Here is a 23,702-nt window from a genome sequence, read left to right on the forward strand (position 1 = left end):
TACAAGGGGAAGAATATTAGAATGACTGCAGATCTCTCTGCTGAAACCTTTCAAGCTAGAAGAGGGTGCTCATCAAATTTTAATCTCCTAAAACAAACTCAGGATCCTGAATCCAGCTAAACTGAGTTTCATTTATGATGGAGAAATTAAATATTTTAGTGACATTCACATGTTGAAGCAATTTGCCATAACTAAACCAGCTCTCCAGGATATCTTCAGACATATCCTCCATAATGACCAGCACCATTCTCCACCATAAAAGTAAACTCACTCTGAAACTTCTGATCAAATTCCAACTTCCACAGTGGCAAAAGGATTAAAAATGTCCACTGGTCTTTCGAAAAACTTGATACCCAAAATTCTACCAGGCCTATCGATACTCTCAATTAATGTGAATGGCTTAAATTGTCCTCTAAAGAGGCACAGGTTGGCTGACTGGATACATTAACTCAGACCAGATATCTGCTGCATACAAGAATCTCCTCTTATCTTAAAAGATAAATATAGACTCAGGGTGAAGGGATGGTCATCTATATTCCAGGCAGATGGAAAACAGAAAAAGGCAGGTGTTGCAATTGTATTTGCAGATACAATAGTCTTTAAACCAACAAAAGTAAGGAAAGATAAGGATGGTCACTACATATTTGTTAAGGGCAATACTCAATATGATGAGATTTCAATTATTAATATTTATCCACCCGACCAAAATGCACCTCAATTTATAAGAGAAACTCTAACGGACATGAGCAAGTTGATTTCCATCCAGCTCCATCCCTATAAGCTCCATAGTAGTCAGAGATTTTAACACCCCTTTAGTGGTTTTGGATAGATCCTCCAATAAGAAGCTAAGCAAAGAAATTTTAGATCTAAATTTAACTATTCAATGTTTGGATTTAATAGACATCTACAGAATAATTCATCCTAACAAGACTGAATACACATTCTTCTCATCAGCCTATGGAACATACTCCAAAATCAATCACATTTTAGGTCACAAATCTAACCTCAGCAAATTTAAAAGAGTAGAAATTATTCCTTACATCTTCTTGGACCATCATGGAATAAAAGTGGAACTCAGAAACAAGAAGAATCTGTATACTCATACAAAAACATGGAAACTAAATAACCTCATGCTGAATGATAGCTAGGTCATAGATGAGATTAAGAATGAAATTAACAAATTTTTGGAAGAAAACGACAATGAAGACATGAATTATCAGAACCTCTGGGATACCACAAAGGCAGTCCTAAGAGGGAAATTTATAGTACTGCAAGCCTTCCTTAAGAGAATGGAAAGAGAGGAAGTTAACAACTTAATGGGACATCTCAAGCAAATGAAAAGGAAGAACATGCCAATCCCAAACCCAGTACAAGAAAAGAAATGACCAAAATCAGAGCAGAATTAAATAAAATTGAAAACATAAGAATTATACAACAGATCAATAAATCAAAAAGTTGGTTTTTTGAAAAGGTCAATAAAATAGATAAACCTTTGGCTAACCTAACCAGGAAAAAAAAAAAGAGTAAAATCTATAATTTCATCAATCACAAATGGTAAAGACAAAATAACAACAGACTCCTCAGAAATTCAAAAAATCCCTAATGAATACTACAAGAAATTTTGTTCTCAGAAATAAGAAAATCTAAAGGAAATCAATGAATAACTGGAAGCATGCCACCTCCCAACACTTAGCCAGAATAAAGTGGAAATGTTGAACAGATCTATATCAAGTTCTGAAATAGCATCAACCATACAAAATCTCCCTATAAAGAGGAGCCCAGGACCAGATGGCTTCACATCAGAATTCTACCAAACCTTTAAAGAGGAACTAGTACCTATATTGCTCAAACTTTTCCAAAATACAGAAAAAGAAGGAATACTACGCAACACATTCTATGAAGCAAACATCACCTTGATCCCTAAACCAGGAAAAGACCCAACAAGAAAAGAAAATTATAGACCAATATCACTAATGAATATTGATGCAAAATATTCAACAAGATCCTAGCAAACAGAATCCAGAGTGAAACAAATAATACACCATGACCAAGTGGGTTTTATCCCACAGTCTCAAGGCTGGTTCAATATACGTAAATCTATAAATATAATTCAGCACATAAACAAAAAGCAATGACCATACGATTCTCTCAATTGATGCAGAAAAAGCTTTTGATAATATCCAGCATCCCTTCATGATCAGAACTCTTAAGAAAATTGGTATAGAAGGGACATTTCTTAAGTTGATAGAGGCCATCTACAGCAAACCCACAGCTAATATGGTATTGAATGGAGTTAAACTGAAATAATTTCCATTCAGATCAGGACCCAGGCAATGTTGTCCATTGTCTTCACTGCTCTTTAACATTATGATGGAAGTTTTAGCCATTGCAATTAGGGAAGAAAAGGCAATCAAGGGTATCCATATAGGGTCAGAAGAGATCGAACTTCCACTCTTCGCAGATGATATGATTGTATATCTGGAATATACCAGGGATTCTACTACAAAACTCTTAGAAGTGATCAAGGAATACAGCAATGTCTCAGGTTACAAAATCAACACTCAAAAATCTGTAGCCTTTATATATAGCAACAATAGCCAACCTGAAAAAACAGTCAAGGGGGCAGCGCCTGTGGCTCGGTCGGTAGGGCGCCGGCCCCATATACTGAAGGTGGCAGGTTCAAGCCCGGCCCTGGTCAAACTGTAACCAAAAAATAGCCGGGCATTGTGGCGAGCGCCTGTAGTCCCAGCTACTCGGGAGGCTGAGGCAAGAGAATCGCTTAAGCCCAGGAGTTGGAGGTTGCTGTGAGCTGTGTGAGGCCACGGCACTCTACCGAGGGCCATAAAGTGAGACTCTGTCTCTACAAAAGCAAAAACGAACAAACAAAAAAAACAGTCAAGGACTCTATTCCATTCACAGTAGCACCAAAGATGAAATATTTGGAAGTTTACCTGACAAAGGACGTGAAAGATCTCTATAAAGACAACTATGAAAATCAAAGAAAAGAGATAGCTGAAGATGTTAAGAAATGGGAAAACATACCATGCTCATAGCAGGGAACAATCTACATTGTCAAAATGTCTATACTACCCAAAGCAATATACAACTTTAATGCAATCCCTATGGAATATCCTTTGTCATACTTTAAAGATCTCAAAAAAATAATACATTGTTTTATATGGAGTCAGAAAAAAACCTCGAATAGCCAGGACATTACTCAGAAATAAAAACAAAGCAGGAGGAATCACGCTACCAGACCTCACAGTATACTATAATTTGATAGTGATCAAAACAGCATGGTATTGGCACAAAAACAGAGAGGTAGACGTATGGAACAGAATAGAGAACCAAGAAATAAACCCAGCTACTTACCGTTATCTGATCTTTGACAAGCCAGTTAAAAACATTCAATGGGGAAAAGATTCCCTATTTAACAAATGGTGTTGGGTGAACTGGCGGGCAACCTGTAGAAGACTGACACTGGACCCACACCTTCCATCATTAACTGTGATAGACTCTCACTGGATCAAAGATTTCAACTTAAGACATGAAACTCTCAAAATACCAGAATAAAGTTCAGGGAAAAATCTTGAAGTGATCTGCCAAATATTTCATGAGGAGGACCCCCATGCAATTGAAGCAGCATCAAAAATACACTACTGGGACCTGATCAAACTAAAAAGCTTCTGCACAGCCAAGAACACAGTAAGTAAAGCAAGCAGACAGGCCTCAGAATGGGAGACGATATTTGCAGGATATGTCTCCGACAAAGCTTTAATAAACAGAATCCACAGAGAACTCAAACGTATTAGCAAGAATAGAGCAAGTGATCCCATCTCAGGCTGGGCAAGGAACTTGAAGAGAAACTTCTCTGAAGACAGGCGCAGGGCCTACAGACATATGAAAAAATGCTCATCATCCTTAATCATCAGAGAAATGCAAATCAAAACTACTTTGAGATATCATCTAACTGCAGTAAGATTAGCCCATATCACAAAATCCCCAAACCAGAGATGTTAGCATAGATGTGGAGAAAAGGGAACACTTCTACATTGCTGGTGGGAATACAAACTCATACGTTCCTTTTGGAAAGAGATTTGGAGAATACTTAGAGATCTAAAAATAGACCTGCCATTTGATCCTATAATTCCTCTACTAGGTATATATCCAGAAGACCAAAAATCAAAGTATAACAAAGATATTTGTATTAGAATGTTTTATTGCAGCCCAATTCATAATTGCTAAGTCATGGAAAAAGCCCAAGTGCCCATCTATTCATGAATGGATTAATAAATTGTGGTATATGTACACCATGGAATATTATGTAGCCGTAAAGAAAGATGGGGACTATACCACTTTCATGTTTACATGGATGGAGCTGGAAAATATTCTTCTTAGCAAGGTATCTCAAGAATGGAAGGAAAAGTACCCAATGTACTCAGCCTTAATATGAAACTAATTTATGGCTTTCATATGAAAACTATAACCCAATCTCAGCACAAGAATATGGGGAAAGGGGCAAGGGAGGCGAGGGGAGAGGAGAGGATGGGTGGATGAAGGGTAATTAATGGGTCCACACCTATGGTGCATCTCAGAAGGGTAAAGGTGAAATTTACTAAATGTAGAATATAAAAGTCTGAACACAATATTTAAGAAAAAGCCATGAAGGCTATGTTAACCAGTCGATAAAAATATTTCAAACTGTATATAAAATTATCACATTGTACCTCATGATTGCATTATTGTACACAGCTATGATTTAATAAAAAATATTATGAATTCAAAAGAAAGTGATTATACTGTGCAAATCTGCAGCGTGGCATGAAATCTTACTCTCATGTTGAGAAGAAGTTTGAATACAATGTTTCTAGAATTTAAGTGATTCCAGGTGAATATTTAATAAAACACTTACAGAATTTGAACCCCGATTGCTTCATTAGTTTTACTTTAAGAGGCAAAAAAACCCCACATTAATATGTGACTATTAGTCTTAGGCAAATGCCATATCTTTGCAAGTCTTAATGTCCCACTTAAAACAAAATTCCAAGATAAATGAAATTACCTTAAACGGGGCACATGGGTCATTTGGCAACATACTACCAGAGGAAATGCTTTCGGCTTTATTGTTTTCAAATCCTTTCTCACTAATAATACTGACATTAAATGCCCTATGTGTTTAACATATGTCCTTTTCTAGAGTCTCACATACCCAAATGCGTAAGATGACATAATTAATCGCAAGAGTTTCTTCATCTTCCCCCTGCAAAAAGAAATAAAAATAAAATTCATCACAGATTTCCTCTAACACATATAGGAATACAGAACACTAAGGTCTTCGTCAATATAATTTTAACAAAAAATTCTTCAAAAGTGTATTTAAAAATACTTTTCACCAATAACTATTATTTTTACCTTTTTGTTTCATAAGGTTCTTTTCACTTTTCTATCTAGAATATATGTGAATAAAACACTAAGTTTTAGATGATTTTCAAAGCACTTTATGCTTTGTTATTATATTTTATACAGATGTTAATTTTACTTGTCTTATGAATTTGTTACAAAACAACACCCAGCAAACGGACATCATAGCTAGAATTATCGCCAGTTTACAGTTGAATCATCTGAAGTTTAAAGAGGTTTAAACTTGACTTGCGGAGTGTCAAGAGACGATCAGATGCCAAAGCCAAGATCATCCCCCTGGGCTGAAACACCAACATTTCTCATGGGGACTACTGCAAATGTGTCCTAGATCCATGCAATGAAGTTTTGTAATTTGAATAGGAAATAAAACATAAGAAAACCTATTTTATTTTTTTTTTGGAGTAGAGGAAGAGGAAAGTAATTGTTCCCTTTCTCAATCTGTCTAAATTTTGTCCTATCCCCGGGCAGCTCTGTTACAGAACTATTCAGCTAATATTCAGTCATAAAATTTAATTAAGTAGCAGAATGAACTATTCATTGATTATTCATGATGAAAATGTTCCAGAAAATGGAAATTCAGGGTCATTTGAAGAACTGTTTGTATTCACTAAGTTGCCCCCCTTTGTTTCCTATGTCATCTTTGTGTAGACACCAACAAATTGCAACAGTGTTCCAGTTAATTTCCCCTTTGGTAGTGCTCTCTCTCTCCAACATTGGCAAAGCTGATGAATGATTATGGAATGGGACAAGAGAGAGGGAGAAGAAAAATCTCCTGAATATTTGTGCAGTTCAGATGCAAGTGATTTTAAGAATGAATTGTTTCACTATAATGAATCTATGCTAAAATGCCTTCAGAACAGTGCAGCAGGAATTACTTCAGGTAAGAATACTTAGAAACCAATCAACATTAACAAATTCCCAATGAGCATGAAGAGGCTTTTAGTTAGCTAAACATTTTCACCTTTTCTCTGAGTCTCATGTGCTCATAGCAAAATCTACAAATCTACAGGGAATCAGAGGCTATCCAGGGAAAATGAGAAAAGACCAGTATGAATTAAGAGTAAGTAGCATTCTACATTCATCTGTTAAGAAAGAAACGTTCAATAAAATTACTCTATTTTATGGACCTTTTTCAAATTTTCAAGGAGAACATTGACTTCTGAAATGATGGAACATTTTTTTCAACATAGCAATTGTCTGAAAATTCAATTGAAGTAAATATTGTGTGCCCACCCTCCCATAAATTTTGATATCTTTCCATAGTCTTTTTTCCTTCTTGTCTTAATATGAGTCCTGGCATCCCAAAGAGATCTATCAAAGGTTCTCTGTTTGCAAATTTCAAATTGACTTACTCATCTGCCTTGTCTTGGCTATCAGCTTCATTCTCATCGGGTCCGGTGAGTCCCTCTGATATACTTTAACCACAAACAAATGCAAAAATATATCATTAGATGTTTGCTACCTGAAATAGTGATGTGATCAATTTATTTGAGCAACAGGAACTCCCTGAATCTAAAAAATATAAAATACATAACTTAGCTCCCTAGAAAATCTATTTTTTTAAGAGAGAATTTTAGAATTATTAACCAGAAAACTCTTTCCTCATGGATAATTTCAACACTGAATTTTTATATTTCTCTCTTCTTCTTAATCTCTCCTTCTGTGTGTGTGAGAGAGAGAGAATATAATGTAAAATTATATATAAGGAATATATAAAGAATGCATATGCGGGCATATCTCAAGATACTGGAGGTTCAATTACAGAACACAGATAAATATCACATTAAGAGAGTCCCACAAAATTTTTTTTTACCCGTGCATACAAAAGTTAAATTTAAGCAATACAACAGTTTATTAAGAGTACAACAGGATTACATCTAAGGAAATAATGTATATACTTTAATTTAAAGGATTTTATAGGCTGGGCACAGAGGCTCATGCCTGTAATCCTAGCACTCTGGGAGGCCAAGGAGGGTGTATTGCTTGAGCTCAGGAGTTTGATACCAGTCTGAGCAAGAGCAAGACCCTGTCTCTACTAAAAATAGAAAAAGTAGCTGGATGTGGTGGCACACCCCTTCAGTCCCACCTACCCAGAGAGGCTGAGGCAAGAGGATTGCTTGAGGCCAAGAGTTTGAGGTTGCTGTGAGTTATGATACCACAGCACTCTATCCTGGGGCAACAGAGTGAGACTCTGTCTCAAAAAAAAGGAATTCAGGGCAGCACCTGTGGCTCCGTGAGCAGGGCGCTGGCCCCATATACCGAGGGTGGTGGGTTCAAACTCGGCCCCAGTGGAACTGCAACAACAAAAAGTAATTTATTGCTAAAAAACGGCTAAGGATCATTTGACAATTTAGTGAGCCATAATCTTTTAGCTGGTGGAGAGCACTGATTTGATGTTACTGGTTGGTTATTAACTGATCAGGGTGGTATTTGCTGAAGACAAACAATAAAGTATGCTTCACTGATTGACTCTTCACATCATAAAAGATTTCTCTGTAGTATGTGATGTGATGCTGTTTGGTAGCATTTTGTCCACAGTAGAACCTCTATCCAAATTGGAGTTAGTCCTCTCAAGCCCTGCTGCTGCGTTATCAGCACAGTTTATGAAATATCCTACAGTCTTTGTTGTCATTTCAAAACCGTTCACAGCATCTTCACCAAGAGTAGATTCCATCTCAAGAAAACACTTTCTTTGCTCATCCAGAAGCAGCAAGAGCAACTGCTACCTCTCCACCAGCACTGGTTTCATTTCTCTGCCTCTGCTCAAGTTTTATCAGGACAATGCAGCCATTAAGTCACATCTTCAGGCTCCACTTCTAATCATGTTCTGTTACTTCTACCACATTTGCAGTGATTTCCCCTACTGAAATCTCGAATCCTCTGGAGTTCTACATGAGGACTGCAATTTCTTCTGAACTCCTCTTAATGTTGATATTTTGACCTCCTCCTATGGATCACCAATGTTCTTAATGGCATCTACCATGGTAAACTGTACAACAGATTTTCAATATTCAAATAGAATAAATTTGAAAATCTTCACAGTAAATTTTTAAATAAAATCTTCATAGTAAATTTTTAAATTTTGCCCTGATCAATCAGAGGAATCATTACCTTGACAGTTACAGCCTTAGAAAATGTATTTCACAAAAGTCAAAACCACTTTTTGATCCATAGGCTACACAGTGGATATTGTATTAATAGCCACGAAATCAACATTAATCTCCTTGTACATCTCCCTGAGGGCTGCTGGGGACAAGATGCAATGAACAGTGATATTTTGACATTTTGAAAGGAAACTTTTTTTGTGAGCAGTAAGTTTCAATAGTGGGCTTAAAATGTTCAGTAAACCATTTTAAGTATTTGATTTTCCATTAAAGAGCTGAAACAGAAGAGTTTGGGCATAATTCTTAAGGGTACTAGGGTTTTCTGAATGGTCAAAAAGCATTGGCTTCCACTTAATGTCACCAGCTACATTAGACCCTAACAAAAAGTGTCAGCATATTTTTTGAAGTTTTGAAGCCTGACATTAACGTCTCCTCTCTGGCCAGGAAAGATGTAGTCCTCTTTCAGTAGAAGGTCATTTCAGTTACATTGAAAATCTGTTGTTTTATGTGGCCACCTTCATCAATTATCTTCACTATATTTTCTGGATTACTTACTGCTACCTCTCCACCAGTGCTAGTTGTTTCACTTCACTTCATACTTTTATGCTATGGGAGAGAGCTTCTCCCCTTAAACCTCATGAACCAACCTTTGCTAGCTCCAAGCTTTTCTTCTGAAGTTTCCTCACCACTTTCAGCCTTAATAAAATTAGAGTTAGGATTTTGTCCTGGATCAAGCTTTGGCTTCAGGAAACCTTATGGCTCATTGGATCATCTCTCCACACTGCTAAAACTTTCCTCATATCAGCAATAAGGCCATTTTGCTTTATTATCATTTATATATTCACTGGAGTAACACTTTTAATTTCCTTAAAGGACTTTTCTTTTGTATACACAAATTAGCTGACTGGCACAAGAGGTCTAGATTTTGGCCTATCTTGGCTTTTGACATGCCTTCGTCACAATCACTTATTGCTTTTGGCTTAAAGTCAGAGACGTGTGACTGTTTTCCCTTGAAAACCTACAGGACATCATAGGCTTATTACATGGCCTAATTACAATGTTCAAATACAGAGTTCCAAGGAGAATTGGAGATACAAGGGGACAGCTGGTCAGTGGAACAGTCAGAACCCACACAACATGGATCGATTAAGTTCACCATCTTATCCTGGCATGGTTCACGGTGCTCCAAAACAATTACAATAGAAACAATTATAAAAATCACTTAACACAGATCACCATAATAGACATAAAAATGATAAAGATTAAAATAGTATGAGAATTACCAGAAAGTGACACAGGGACCCCAAGTGAGTACACGCTGTTGGAAAAATGGCACTAAGGGATTTGTTCAATACAGGATTGCCAAAAAGCCTATCTATAGAAAACATAAGATCTGCAAAGTGAAAGAGCAAACAAAGCAAGGATTGCCTGTACATATACTCTGTATATTGTTATCTGTCTATTATCTATCTATCTTTTTATATATCATGAATAGTCATCCTTTAGCACTGACCCAAGTAAATGACATCACTAGTCCTTTATAACACTATCACTTAAAGGTGAGATAGATCAAAGATATATCAAAGTAGTTGCACCACTGATGTCATTTTATTCAAGTCAGTGGTAGGATTAAAAATGTACATGTCTCTTGCCAACTTCTAAATGGGATTGTTTGCTTTTTTCTTGTTGATTAGTTTGAGTTTTCTGTAGATTCTGGTTATTAGATCTTTGTCAGATTACTAGCATGAAAATATATTCTCCCATTCTGAAGGCTGTCTGTTTGCTTTACTTCTTGTACCATTGGCTGTGTAGAAGCTTTTTAGCTTAATCATATCCTATTTATTTATTTTTGGTATTGCTGCAATTGCCAAGGGGGTCTTCACAAAATCTTTTTCCAGGCTTATTTTGTCAAGAGTTTGTCCCACACTTTCTTCTAGAATTTTTATTGTTTCATGTATTACATTTAAATCTTTTATCCAGTGAGAGTCAATTTGTGTAAGTGGTGAGAGGTCCAGGTCCAGTTTCAGTCTTCTATATGTGGCTAACCAGCACAATAAAACACATGAAAAACATTGCCCCTAATCATTAGAGAAATGCAAATCAATGCCACTCTGAAATATCACCTAACTCCAGTGAAAATAGCCCATGACACAAATCCAAAAGCTGCAGATGCTGGTGTGGAGAGAATGAAACACTTTTACCCTGCTGGTAGGATTGCAAACTAATATACCTGCATGGAAAGAAGTATGTAGAATCCTCAAAGAGCTAAAAGTATATCTAGATCAGGGGTCCTCAAACTGTGGCCACATGAAGCGGTGTGAATTGTATTTGTTCCCATTTTGTTTTTTACTTCAAAATAAGATATGTGCAGTGTGCGTAGGAATTTGTTCATGGTTTTTTTTTTTTTTTTTTAAACTATAGTCCGGCCCTCCAACGGTCTGAGGGACAGTGAATTGACCCCCTGTTTAAAAAGTCTGAGGACGCCTGATCCTTAGTAATGGGATTGCAGGATCAATCCATTACTGGTAACCACCCAGAAGAAAAAAAATCATTTAATCAAAAGGACATTTATAGATAAACATTTAGAATGTCTATTGCAGCTCAATTCATAATCACTAAGATGTGGAATCAAGCCAACTGCCCATCAACCCTTTAACAGATTGATAAACTGGTATATGTATACCATGAAATATTATTTAGTCATAAAAAGATGGAGATTTTACATCTTTTGTAATTATCTACGTGGAGTTGAAGTACATTTGTCTTAGTAAGGTATCACAAGAAGGGAAAAGCAGGTTTCCAGTGTATTCAATAGTAAAGTGAAAGGGGAGGAGAGAGGTGGATTGGTAGGCTGTCACCTACGGTGCACAATGTAATGGTATTACAGCACACCCCCTGGGTGAAGAGCTCAAATACAACGTGAACTTGACCTAAGAAATACAAATTAGGCACCTATTATTTGTACTCTCATATCAATGTGAACTTAAAAATAAAACTTTCCTTTTATATATATTTTTTACAATGCAGGCTTCCCAGTGACAAATTTTCTCTTTGCTTCATCTAAAAAATAAAGTTTCATTTGAGCTTCATGTATAAAAGATTTCTAGGTTAACCCTTTTTTTCTTTCAGCACCTTAAAGGTGTTTCATCACTATCTTCTGCATTTCATAGATTCTAAAGGGAAATCTCATGCCTGCTTATATTTTTATGTCATATGCCTTTTCCCACTCTGGTTGCTTTTAAGTTTCTCTTTATGAGCTGTTTTAAGTAATTTGAGTATTCTATACCCTGATGTGTTTTTATTTGTTTGGTGTTTGACTTATGCAGCTTGGGGTTTATCAACCCCTTATTTATTTATTTTTTTGAGACAGAGTCTCACTATGTTGCCCTCAATAGAGTGCTGTAGTGTCACAGCTCACAGCAACCTCAAACTCTTGGACTTAAGTGACTCTCTTGCTTCAGCCTCCAAATTAGCTGGGACTACAGGCATCCACCACAATGCCCAGCTATTTTTTTGGTTGCAGTTGTCATTGTTGGTTATCTGGCCTAGGTGCCCAGCTCGAACCCTCCAGCCTCTGTGCATATGGCTGGCGCTGTAACCGCTGTGCTGTGGGCACTGAGCGAACCCCTTATTTTCACTCATACATTTATAACTTTAATCAAATGACGAATATTTTCAGCCCATTATTTCATTACTTTTTTCTATTTCCATACACTCCTTTTGCATAAGAACTCCCAAGTGCACAAATATGAGACAGGTTGATTGCTGAGTGACCAAAGATCACTTAGAGTCTGTTTTTTATTTCTTTCATTTTCTTTATATTTTACTGTGCTTCAACCAATTAAAATATAGTTTTATTGCTCTACTTACAGCTTTAATAATTTTGTGTTCTTTTGAAATGCCTTATTTGTTTATACAGATTCAAAAATATACATGTCATCACCTCCCTTGAGAAGGAAATGAAAAAAAAAAAAGAAAGGTACATGTGAGGCTGGGCATGGTGGCTCATGGACTGTAATCCTAGCACATTGCGAAGCCAACACAGAAAGGTCACCTGAGGGCAGGAGTTCCATACCAGCTCGAATAACATAGTGAGACCCAGTCTCTAAACAAAAAAAGGAAGAAGAAAATTAGCTGAGCATGGTGGTCCATGCTTATACCAACTCAGGAAGCTGAGGCAGAAGGATTGCTTGAACCAGGAGTTTGAGGTTGCTATGACCTATGGTGACACCAGTGCATTCTAGCCCAGGCAACCAGGAGTTTGAGGTTGCTATGACCTATGGTGACACCAGTGCACTCTAGCCCAGGCAACAGAGCAAGACTCCGTCTCAAACAAACAAACAAACAAACAAAAACAAACAAACCCAAAACAAACTTAAAAACATGTCAGAGCCAAGCACTTTCAAAGACCTACTTCTCTAAAAAGTGGCTGAATTCTAAATATGTATGTCAATTAATTACATAATTTTTATGATATACTGGTTTCCAAATTAACATTAACCCTCATATGTATTATGCAAAGATTATCTCAGGACTTGCAAAAGAGCCTAGTGAATAAAAATAAAAATTGAATTTCAATTCTTTATTACTGTGGTTAATTAGTATGTCATTTGTAAATAAATTTTATAAATCTCATTATCTTCCCTTCCTCTCCCTCTATAAATATATTGATATTCACCCATCACTGATGACTCTACCGCAGATTACTCTTTTATAATTCAATTGGGTCATAGCTAACAGGTTACAAAATGACTTCCACATGTCTTCTTAGACTTATTTTTCTAATACAAAGTAGCTATAACCATCATATAATTTATAATTTAGTTGCCTTAAAATTAATATTAGTTTTTGAAACTTGGTATTTTTTTTTCCAGAAATGAAGCTTTATGTGACTGATAAAATCTCAGGCTTGTGAAAATCTTTGTGATTCAAGTTGACATACATGTCTTTACTCTTTACCCTAACCCCAATTGTAACACCATTTGTGATAATATTTATACCTAATTCAACTTCAGTTTGTGGGAACACATCTTGCCTGCCCGGTGCCTTCCCAAATCCCAACACCACCTACCATTAATCAGTCCCTCACCTGTGGTGGGCATCTTCCCTGTCCCTCCGATAGAGCCCAGTAACTGCAGACCTGAGACAGGGGCTCCATAGAATGTAACGGTGGTTTTGCCTTTGGGGCAGCAGCCTCACATGGTGGCAGAGAGACAGTTCCAGGGTCTACTATTCCCTTTCCTTTCTGCAGAGGTCTCCTGTGCTCCCTGTCTACTGCTTGTTTCTCCTTGCTACACACAGGACTCTCCTCTGTCTTGGCCCCCTCTCTCAGGGCATCATTCTCATACTTTCCCAAGGTTCCTGGCTACTGGTGACTAATGGTGACCAACAAATTATGAATGAGAAGCATCCTTCTTATAACCTGTATCTTTTTTATCCGACTATATCCAAAAAAGATAGAAAGATATTTATAGATAGTATAGCACAAAAGAAGACTTTAAAAAACAGGGTCTAAGACACTCTGTGTTGTTGTGGCTGCTCCTGACAATGAATTCCCCAAATCTTGATCTCTCTTTTCTGTGTGTATATGTATGCTTTGTGTGTGTGTTTATTTACATGGATATATCTCTTTATACTTTTTTATTTAGATCTCACATTTCATAGGTGTTTCCTTTGATTTGCTAATGTCATTTCACTGAAGGCAGTGCTAATGAAGTAAAATATATATATATGTGTGTGTGTGTGTGTGTATTGCATGATTTCCTACATTAGATTTTGGTTCAAACCAGCTACAATCACTCTTTAACTTATAAACTGGCCTTTAAAAATTCAATGTATAAAAGTAGGGCACAGTGGCTCTTGGCTGGAATCCTAGCTTCTTGGAAGGCTACAATAGAAGGATGACTTGAGACCAGGAGTTCAAGACCATTCTGGCTTTTATAGCAAGACCCTGGCTCTAAAAAATTTTAAAAAAGGAAATGGCTAGATGTGGTAGCATGTACCTCTAGCCCCAGCTACCTGAGAGACTGAAACAGGAGCATTTGCTTAAGCCCAGGAGTCTGAGGTTACTATGAGCTATGATTGTACCACTGAGCTCCAGTCTGGGCAAGAGAAAGAGGCTTTAACAAAAAAGGAATTTAATCTAAAACTTTAGAGTTATCAAAAAACTTATCAAAGTTTTCCGATGTCAGTATAGTTGTTTCTTACTCAACCTAATGGATTTTCTCCACTGCCCGTGGCTTGCTCTGCTAGAGTGTCATAAACAGACATTCTGACACTTTCCAAAGGGTTTTGGTTGCTGGCAACTAAAAGATGAAGACCAGGAGTAAGCAGACTTCCTCTTTGACCTCTTCTTTTTCTTTATACCAAGGTTCAAAAGACAAAGAATATTACACCAAAAAAAGCTACCATTAGAAACAGATAAAAACACTTTGTATCCTCAATGCTTCATCCAAGTCAACATCCCAAATGTCAATCTCTTAAATTGGGTGTATGAATGCATGTGTGTGTGGGTATATAGAACAAATATACATGTATTAATTCACTGATATCTTACCTTGCTTCGATGAATTTGCTTGGATCTGATTTCCACTGACAATCACCAGTGCTGAAGAATTAAAAAGGTATACAGTAAGACATCCCATGATTTCCTGATTTCCACAATCCTTAAAAGCTTCATATGTAAGTCAGGTATTTGGAATCTACTATGTCATATTCCCCAGAAATGATACTTCACATGTTTATAATAAGTAATAACCTCTCCAAAGTGTTAATTTAATGACTAAAGATTTAAATATAGTTTTTAGTAAGGAACCTGAGCCAAAGTATGAAAGGATTTTATGGTGAAATTCATTTTAAATTTAACTTCAGCTCATAGGACCCCATAACTCTTCTTCCATCCAGTTTCTTTTTTCCTAACTCCCTCCGTCATCTCTTTTCTTTTCCTACCACAGTTGTCTTTCCTGCCACTCAGCTATAGTCAAGAAGCTGTAGGGTGTCTGGGTACTCTCCAAAATGATTTTGATTTTGGGTTTGGGGCAACAGCTTCCCTCGTGGCAGAGATCTGGGGGCTGTGGGACACATCCAGGCTCTATAAGCTATGTTAAGTTCTGCTGAAGTCTCAACTATACTCTGTCTTCTGCTACTTCCACTAAGCCCCAAATAGGATTATCTCTGCCCTTGACCCAATCTAGTAAAGTCTCATGTACAACCATTCTGAAAATTTCCCAAGGATTTTGGCTGGTGGTTACTCAGTTTATCAAGCACACACTAGGAAGAAGCACTCCTTTTGTTATTGGGTCCTCTTTTACCAAATCCATCCGTGGAATATAGAAAGGCAGTTATACATTCTACAGGGTGACACCTAAGAAACAGTGTCAAAGACACTCTGTATTGCCATGGAGGCTCCAGACAACTGTTTCATCTCAATGTTCCTCTTTGTCTGTGTTTAAATGTACATGTGCATGTGTTGATAAGAGTGTAAATATGTTTATACCTAGTACATCTATTGAGTTATCTACCTATATAATCTATTTATTCATACATCTATAATTATTTAATAAAATATAGCTCACGTTTCACTGGTTGTTCCATCATACATTGTTGATATGGTGTCATATGTGAAAGTGCTATAGGATTTAAATCAAAAAAATATAGTTAAACACAATGTGACTTTCATACATGACAGTGCTACAGGACTTGGGAATAAATGCAATCACACACAATGTGGCTTCCTAGGCTTAACTTTCAGGTTCAAATTATTCTACCATTTCTAACTGGTGATCCTAAATTTATATATAAATGAGTTATTAGAAAATTTCTAAATCTTTTAAGACATAGAATTGTTATAGGTTACGGATGGCGCTTTGCCTAAACAATGAATTAAAATTTAAAAATAATGTATAAATCAGGAGGCAGACCTTGAAATAATTGTATTTACACTATACTTGAAAAGGAAAAGAAAAAGAAAGGTGATTTCTCTTCAGTTAATTCGGCTGCTATGAGAAAATATTGGAAACCCTTATAGATGTTGTGGGTTTGGATCCAGACCACCACAGTGAAGCTAACATCACAATAAAGCAAGTCACACAATTGTTTTGGTCCCTGTATATATAAAAATTATGTTTATACTATTCTCTGATGTAAGTTGATGTTAGGAAACATTTTCTAAGACACTGTGTATTGTTATGGATGTTCCTGGCAATGAATTTCACAAATATGAATCTCTTTTTTCTTCATGAAGACTTCGTGTGTGTCTATATGTGCATTTACATGGATACATGTGTTTATACATACAGTAGAACCTCTGTAAGTTGACTACCCCAGGGACTATAACCAACTCTTCAATACATGGATGCGGCCAACATAAGAAACGTGGCCTTCTGTACTGATATGTACATGTGGTGCATGTCTGGTCTATGAAAATTAGGTCACCTTAAGGAGGTGGTCAATGTAGGTAAGTGCTCAACTAGGGATGTTTCACTGTATCTGTATTTGTTTATTTACATGTCCTCTTTCCCAAATGGTTTTGTTAAGTTATTGGGGTCATTTCATTGAAGGCAATGCTAACATAATTAAATGGTATATACACGTCACATGATTTCCCAGATATAATTCTTGGTTCAAATCAACTACGATTACTCTTTAACTAATAAACTAGTGGACTAACTAAATTTTTAAGAATTCACTGAAAAATTTAGACTTATCTAAAAGTTAATGCCTCATACTTCAGGTACACTCCTTTACGACACAATCTAATCTAATCTCAATGTGTAACAGTATTTCACAACTGAACTTCAGTCTGTAGATACTCATTTCTCCTGAGCCATCTAATTTCATGTCTCCAGGGGATCCACCATATCTACATCTTCACAAACCATGGATGTCTTTCCTACCCTTCAGGGAGGGCGAAGTAACTACACACCTGAGATAAGGGTTCCATCCAGTGTGCTAGTGGGCTTGGGTTGGGGTCACCAGCAAGAGCTTTACTGAGTGGTGGATGCATCCAGGGTCTATTAGCTTCAATCTTTGCTTCTTAGGACTCTCCCTGTCCCCTATGTACTTGAACCTTCTTCTCTTCTCCAAATGGATTTCTCCCCACCCTTAGCTCTCCTAGGGTGTCATACACTGACATTCGGATACTTTTCTAAGGGTTTTGGTTGCTGGTAACTGAGGATGAAGACTAGGAGTAAGAAGGCTCCCTCTTTGACTGCTTATTCTTCTTTAGACCAAGATTCAAAAGACAGAGAATCTTCATATCAAGATTTGAAAGACACAGAAGTTTACCGTGACAGGACACTAGAAACAGCTAGCAAGAAACACTGTATTTCAATGTTTCTAACGGTGAACATCCCAAATCTCAATCTCTTGTAGGTTGTGTGTGTATGAACGCAAGGATATATGGGCATATAGAAGACATACACATGTGCTCTTCCTCTCCGTCCCATATTGAACTCGAGTTGGAAGAGGCGAGTCCGGTCTCAAAATGGAGGTAAAACCGCCGCCCGGTGGCGCCCAGCCCGACTCCGGCCGCCGCCGCCGCCGCCGGGGGAGGAGGGCCATGATCCAAAGGAACCAGAGCAGTTGAGAAAACTGTTTATTGGTGGTCTGAGCTTTGAAACTACAGACGATCGTTTAAGTGAACATTTTGAGAAATGGGGCAGACTCACAGATTGTGTGGTAATGAGAGATCCCCAAACAAAACGTCCCAGGGGCCTTGGTTTTGTGACTTACTCTTGTGTGGAAGAGGTGGATGCAGCAATGCGTGCTCGACCACACAAGGTTGATGGGCGTGTTGTGGAACCAAAGAGACCTGTTTCTAGAGAGGATTCTGTAAAGCCTGGTGCCCATCTCACAGTGAAGAAAATTTTTGTTGGTGGTATTAAAGAAGATACAGAAGAATATAATTTGAGAGACTACTTTGAAAAGTATGGCAAGATTGAAACCATAGAAGTTATGGAAGACAGGCAGAGTGGAAAAAAGAGAGGATTTGCTTTTGTAACTTTTGATGATCATGATACTGTCGATAAAATTGTTGTTCAGAAATACCACACTATTAATGGGCATAATTGTGAAGTGAAAAAGGCCCTTCCTAAACAAGAGATGCAGTCTGCTGGATGGCAAAGAGGTCGTGGAGGTGGATCTGGCAACTTTATGGGTCGGAGAGGAAACTTTGGAGGTGGTGGAAACTTTGGTGGAAGAGGATGATATGGTGGTGGAGGTGGTGGCAGCAGAGGTAGTTATGGAGGAGGTGATGGTGGATACAATGGATTTGGAGGTGACGGTGCGAACTATGGCAGTGGTCCTGGTTACAATAGGAGAGGGGGCTATGGTGGTGGTGGACCAGGATATGGAAACCAAGGTGGTGGATATGGTGGTAGAGGAGGATATGATGGTTACAATGAAGGAGGAGATTTTGGAGGTGGTAACTATGGTGGTGGTGGTAACTATAATGATTTTGGAAATTATAGTGGACAACAGCAATCAAATTATGGACCCATGAAAGGGGGCAGTTTTGGTGGAAGAAGCTCGGGCAGTCCATATGGTGGTGGTTATGGATCTGGTGGTGGAAGTGGTGGCTATGGTAGCAGAAGGTTCTAAAAACAACATAAAAGGGCTACAGTTCTTAGCAGCAGAGAGAGCAAGGAGTTGTCAGGAAAGCTGCAGGTTACTTTGAGACAGTCATCCCAAATGCATTAGAGGAACTGTAAAAATCTGCCACAGAAGGAACGATGATCCATAGTCAGAAAAATTACTGCAGCTTAAACAGGAAACCCTTCTTGTTCAGGACTGTCATAGCCACAGTTTGCAAAAAGTGCAGCTATTGATTAATGCAATGTAGTGTCAATTAGATACATTCCTGAGGTCTTTTATCTGTTGTAGCTTTGTCTTTTTCTTTTTCTTTTCATTACATCAGGTATATTGCCCTGTAAATTGTGGTAGTGGTACCAGGAATAAAAAATTAAGGAATTTTTAACTTTTCAATATTTGTGTAGTTCAGTTTTTCTACATTTTAGTACAGAAACTTTAACAAAATGCAGTTTTGAAGGTGTTTCCTTGTGAGTTAAGAAGATCATTGTTAATTACTATTTTGTATGAATTTTGCTAAAGTTAACTGTAAAGAAACACCTGCTGACTTGCAACTTAAGGGGAACCTATTCTCCCCGTTTCCAAACCATATGAATGGGCGCTAACATGTGGAGAGAATAGATATTTGTATGTTTGCAATGTGTGTTTTAGATAAATAGGATTGGTATTTAAATTAGCGTATTTGTGAATTTAATAGCTTTAAGATTACCATCAAATGAAAATCTCAAAATTCCTATTTGGTTTTTGTGCATTTTCTTCCAAAATGTAATCATGATTTTAGTGTGTTAGAATTGCTGAGCCCTAGCTGTGTTTAGAACATCTTCATTCTACACTCACCTTGGTCACATTTGAACTGCTGCCATAGTTTTGGGGTTAAAGAATGTCTGCTGCCATCTATTTAAATTCTGGAAAGGAGTAGTGGATAATTTTTCCCTTCTCTCTCCAGTGTTAAAAATCTTACATAATAGAGGACCACTAAGCCTGCTATATCTCAGGAAATTAGTGGGTACCTTTTTTTCTTTAATTTAAAAGCACAAGAGGCCCTTAATATCTTATTTTCCTTGGTTCGATTTTTTTAATACATGCACTCAGAGTATAAAAGTCATGCATTATTAATAATACCCTTAACTGGCTGGCATGCTTCCGGTTTGTACCCTATACATTTTGCTGGAGGAAACCAAGAATAGTCCAGGTATAATCGTTTAAAATAAATTACTGCAGCAGAAATGTAGCATAGTTGCTTAGTACAAGCTTCTCACTTAAAGACCTGAATTCAAATTTGGGTATTCTTGAGTTCTTAAATTCCCAAAGAACACATTGTTTTTCTTGTGTGTATTTCAATCTAAATCATGTTGATGTGAGTTATCAATTTGTTTGAAAGTTCCTGGTTGAGAAGAGTTAAGATCATAATATACATACATATATAAATATATATATAAACCAATGTCTACTGTTTTGCGCCAGCTAGTGCTTACAATTTCATTCCAGCCCTAAGTATGTGCCCTGCTGTTACTCTTCCTTTGGCAGTTGAACGTTGAATTCGGGATTCTTTTGTTTTAAAAAGTACTAAGCAAAACAAGCAATAAAAAGGGGAATGGGGTGTGCTAGTGTTTGAATATGCTCTCTTGTTGCTCTAATTCTGTGCCTCTGTGCATTATTAATATTTGGATGCATGCAATGCCAGCATGGAAATTGGTCTTCACTCTTACTGCAGTTTTCCAGAAACACTCACAAACCAATAAATGTAAACAGACATTCCATTTGTCAATGGGCATATATGTGAATAAGCAGTAAAGAAAATAGGCTAATATTAGAAAATGGTTAAGTACTTAACAACTTCAAGTGTGGTTATATAAATGGACACTGTCAATGTTAACTTAAACCTGGGTATCTGGTCAAAATAATGCTTGGGAAACATTTTTATTAAAATTGAGCTAAATTGTCAAAAAAAAAAAAGAAGACATACATATGTATTAGTTCATTTATATCTTACCTTATAGTGGTGATTTCACTCGAGCTCTCTGACGTTATTTCATAAGAGAGGTTACTAAAGGATTAAGAAGATATATAATGAGACATCACATGACTTCCTGTTTTAATTCAAATTAGTTTTAGTTATTCTTCATCTTGTATACTGACTCTTAAAAGTTTCACATGTAAGTCAGTCTATGTCGTAGTCCCAAGAAATGATAATTCATATGTTTGTACAAAGTATTTTATACCTCTCCAAGGAGTTAATGACTCAAGATTTGAAATAGTTTCTTAGTAATGAACCTGAACCAATGTATGAAAGGCTTTTATGGTGAAATTTATTTTAAATCTAACTTCAGCTCATAGGAACCCATTCCTCTTATTCCATCCAGCTTCTTCTTTCTTAAGTCTCTCCATATTCTCTTTTCTTTTGTCCAACATGGTTGTCTTTCCTATCCCTCAGATAGGGTCAAGTAGCTGTAGGTCTACATCAGTGCTCCCTCCAATATGATGTTGCTTTTGGGTTTGGGGCAACAACTTCCATGGTGGCAGAGATCTGCGAGGTGTGGGACATATCCAATCTCTGTTAGCTATGTTAAATTCTGCTGACGTCTCACCTATTCTCTGCCTCCTGCTTCCTCCTCCTTGCTTCAGATAGAATTATCTCCTGCCTCCGCTCACTCTAGTAAAGTCTCATATACAGGTATTCTGAAAATTTCCCAAGGATTTTGGCTGCTGGTTACTCAGGGTGTCCAACACATACTAAGAGGAGGAAGCATTCCTCTAATTATCTGGTTCTCTTTTACAAAAGAGATCCATGAGAAATAGAAAGGCAGTTATACATTCTACAGTGTCACACCAAAGAAAGAGCATTAAAGACAGTCTGCATTGCCATGGATACTCCTGATGATGAACTTCTAAGTCTCAATCTTTTTCTTTCTCTGTGTTTAATTGTGTGTGTGCACAAGTTGATTCACATATGAGTGTGAACACATCTATAAAATAGTATACCTATTGATATAGATGCCTATATAATCTACTAATATATCTATTTTGGTTTAATAGTATCTCATAGTTCTCTGACAAAATAGATTCCTCAAGGGGTGCTGGTGTATATTCATGGGAGGCAGAGCTATAGGAATTAAGAATAAAGATCAGCAACATGTTACTTTCTAGATTTAACTTTCTGCCTCAAATTACGTATAATTATTTAACATCTTCTAAACTGGTTGATCTTTAATCATATGTAAGTTAGTTTTGGGGAACTTTTTTTTTTTGCAGTTTTTGGCCGGGGCTGGGTTTGAACCCACCACCTCCAGTATATGGGGCCGGCACCCTACTCCTTTGAGCCACAGGCGCTCAAAGCTTTTGGGAAACTTTTATAAAATTTATCCACAGAAATGATTCTATGTTTGTAATGAAAATCTTAGGCCTGTGATTGATTTAAAGACTGAAGATTTAAATTTAGTTTTTATTTAACCTAATCACATATGAAAGGATTTGGTAAATGAATTTCAAATTCGAATGTAATTGATAGGTACAGACCCTTTTTAGCTCATCTAAATAAACTCCTGATTCTCAAGTCCTTCCATCATCTCCTTACTTGTTATATATTAAATATTATACAGTACAAGTATTAACAAGTATATCTAAATAAATTCCTGATTCTCAAGTCCTTCCATCAACTCCTTACTTGTTATATATTTTGTATGTTTATTCCTATCCTGTGTTACATTGGTGAATCCACCCCAGGATATTGTTTTTAATTCATTTGAGACAGTACTAAAGAATGAAAATGATACAGAATAAGATAGCATGTTACTCCCCACACTTAAGTTTTTGGCTCAAATCAGCTAAAACTTCCGTGTAAGTTACAAAGTAGTTAACCCTTAATTTACATGGAATCTGTTATTAAGAAACTGGTATGTCTTTGCCCAAGAAATGTATCTTTACATGTTTGTAATGAATATCTTAAGTCTGTAAAAAAAGTGTTTAAGTACTCATGATGTAAGTTCAGGGTTTGACTATTGAAGCTAACACAATGCCAACACATTTGCATTTTAATTTATTTCAAATTCAGCTGTATTTTGTAGGTACAAATCCTTTTTTACCTGATTCTCTAGTCTAGGGGTTCTCAACCTTCCTAATGCCACAACCCTTTAATACAGTTCCTGTGGGTGGCGACCCACAGGTTGAGAACCCCTGCTCTAGTCCCTCATCAACTCCTCAGTGTCACAATGTAAAGGCGTTCCCTGCTTTCACATATGGTCAGGTAACTGCAGGCCTGACACAGAGTTCCATCCAAGGTGATGCGGGTGTGATTTTAGGGCACCAGCCTCACATGGCTGCAGAGCTCTGGAGTGCGAGGGACAATTCTAGGGTCTGCTAGCTAATTTCTTGTCTGCTGAAAGCCCCTTTGCTCATTGTCCACTGCTGGCTCTTCTTTCCTTCAGATAGGATTCTCTTTCTGGGGCCCACATTGGTATAGTCTCATACACAGTAACCTAGGGTGTCACACACTAGGTATAAAAGACTTCCTCCTCTATGACTTGTTTTCCTTTTCCTTGACTTCCTTTTCCTACCTTGACTTCCTTTTCCTACCTCTATTTAAAAGACAAA

General features: G+C 37.1%; 1 protein-coding gene and 1 pseudogene across 2 annotated transcripts in view; one reads left to right on the forward strand and one right to left on the reverse strand.

The window, feature by feature from the left end:
• LOC128566484 (phosphatidylinositol 3,4,5-trisphosphate 3-phosphatase TPTE2-like) overlaps positions 1-16,125 on the reverse strand; it is an 87,954-nt gene extending 71,829 nt beyond the window's left edge. The window contains exons 1-4 of the mRNA XM_053563329.1: positions 16,100-16,125; positions 15,082-15,132; positions 6,774-6,836; positions 5,210-5,260 (exon numbers count right to left, since the gene is read on the reverse strand). Coding sequence (XP_053419304.1) covers positions 5,210-5,260; positions 6,774-6,836; positions 15,082-15,132; positions 16,100-16,125 — 191 coding nt within the window. The remainder of the gene's footprint in view (positions 1-5,209; positions 5,261-6,773; positions 6,837-15,081; positions 15,133-16,099) is intronic.
• A 1,847-nt stretch (positions 16,126-17,972) lies between these two features.
• Positions 17,973-19,371, forward strand: LOC128566400 (heterogeneous nuclear ribonucleoprotein A3-like; annotated as a pseudogene). Its single transcript, XR_008374568.1, has one exon. The product of XR_008374568.1 is annotated as a heterogeneous nuclear ribonucleoprotein A3-like (transcript).
• The last annotated feature ends 4,331 nt before the right edge of the window (positions 19,372-23,702 follow it).

Source organism: Nycticebus coucang, chromosome 15 (genome assembly GCF_027406575.1).
Source record: "Nycticebus coucang isolate mNycCou1 chromosome 15, mNycCou1.pri, whole genome shotgun sequence".
Classification (NCBI taxonomy): Eukaryota; Metazoa; Chordata; class Mammalia; order Primates; family Lorisidae; genus Nycticebus; species Nycticebus coucang.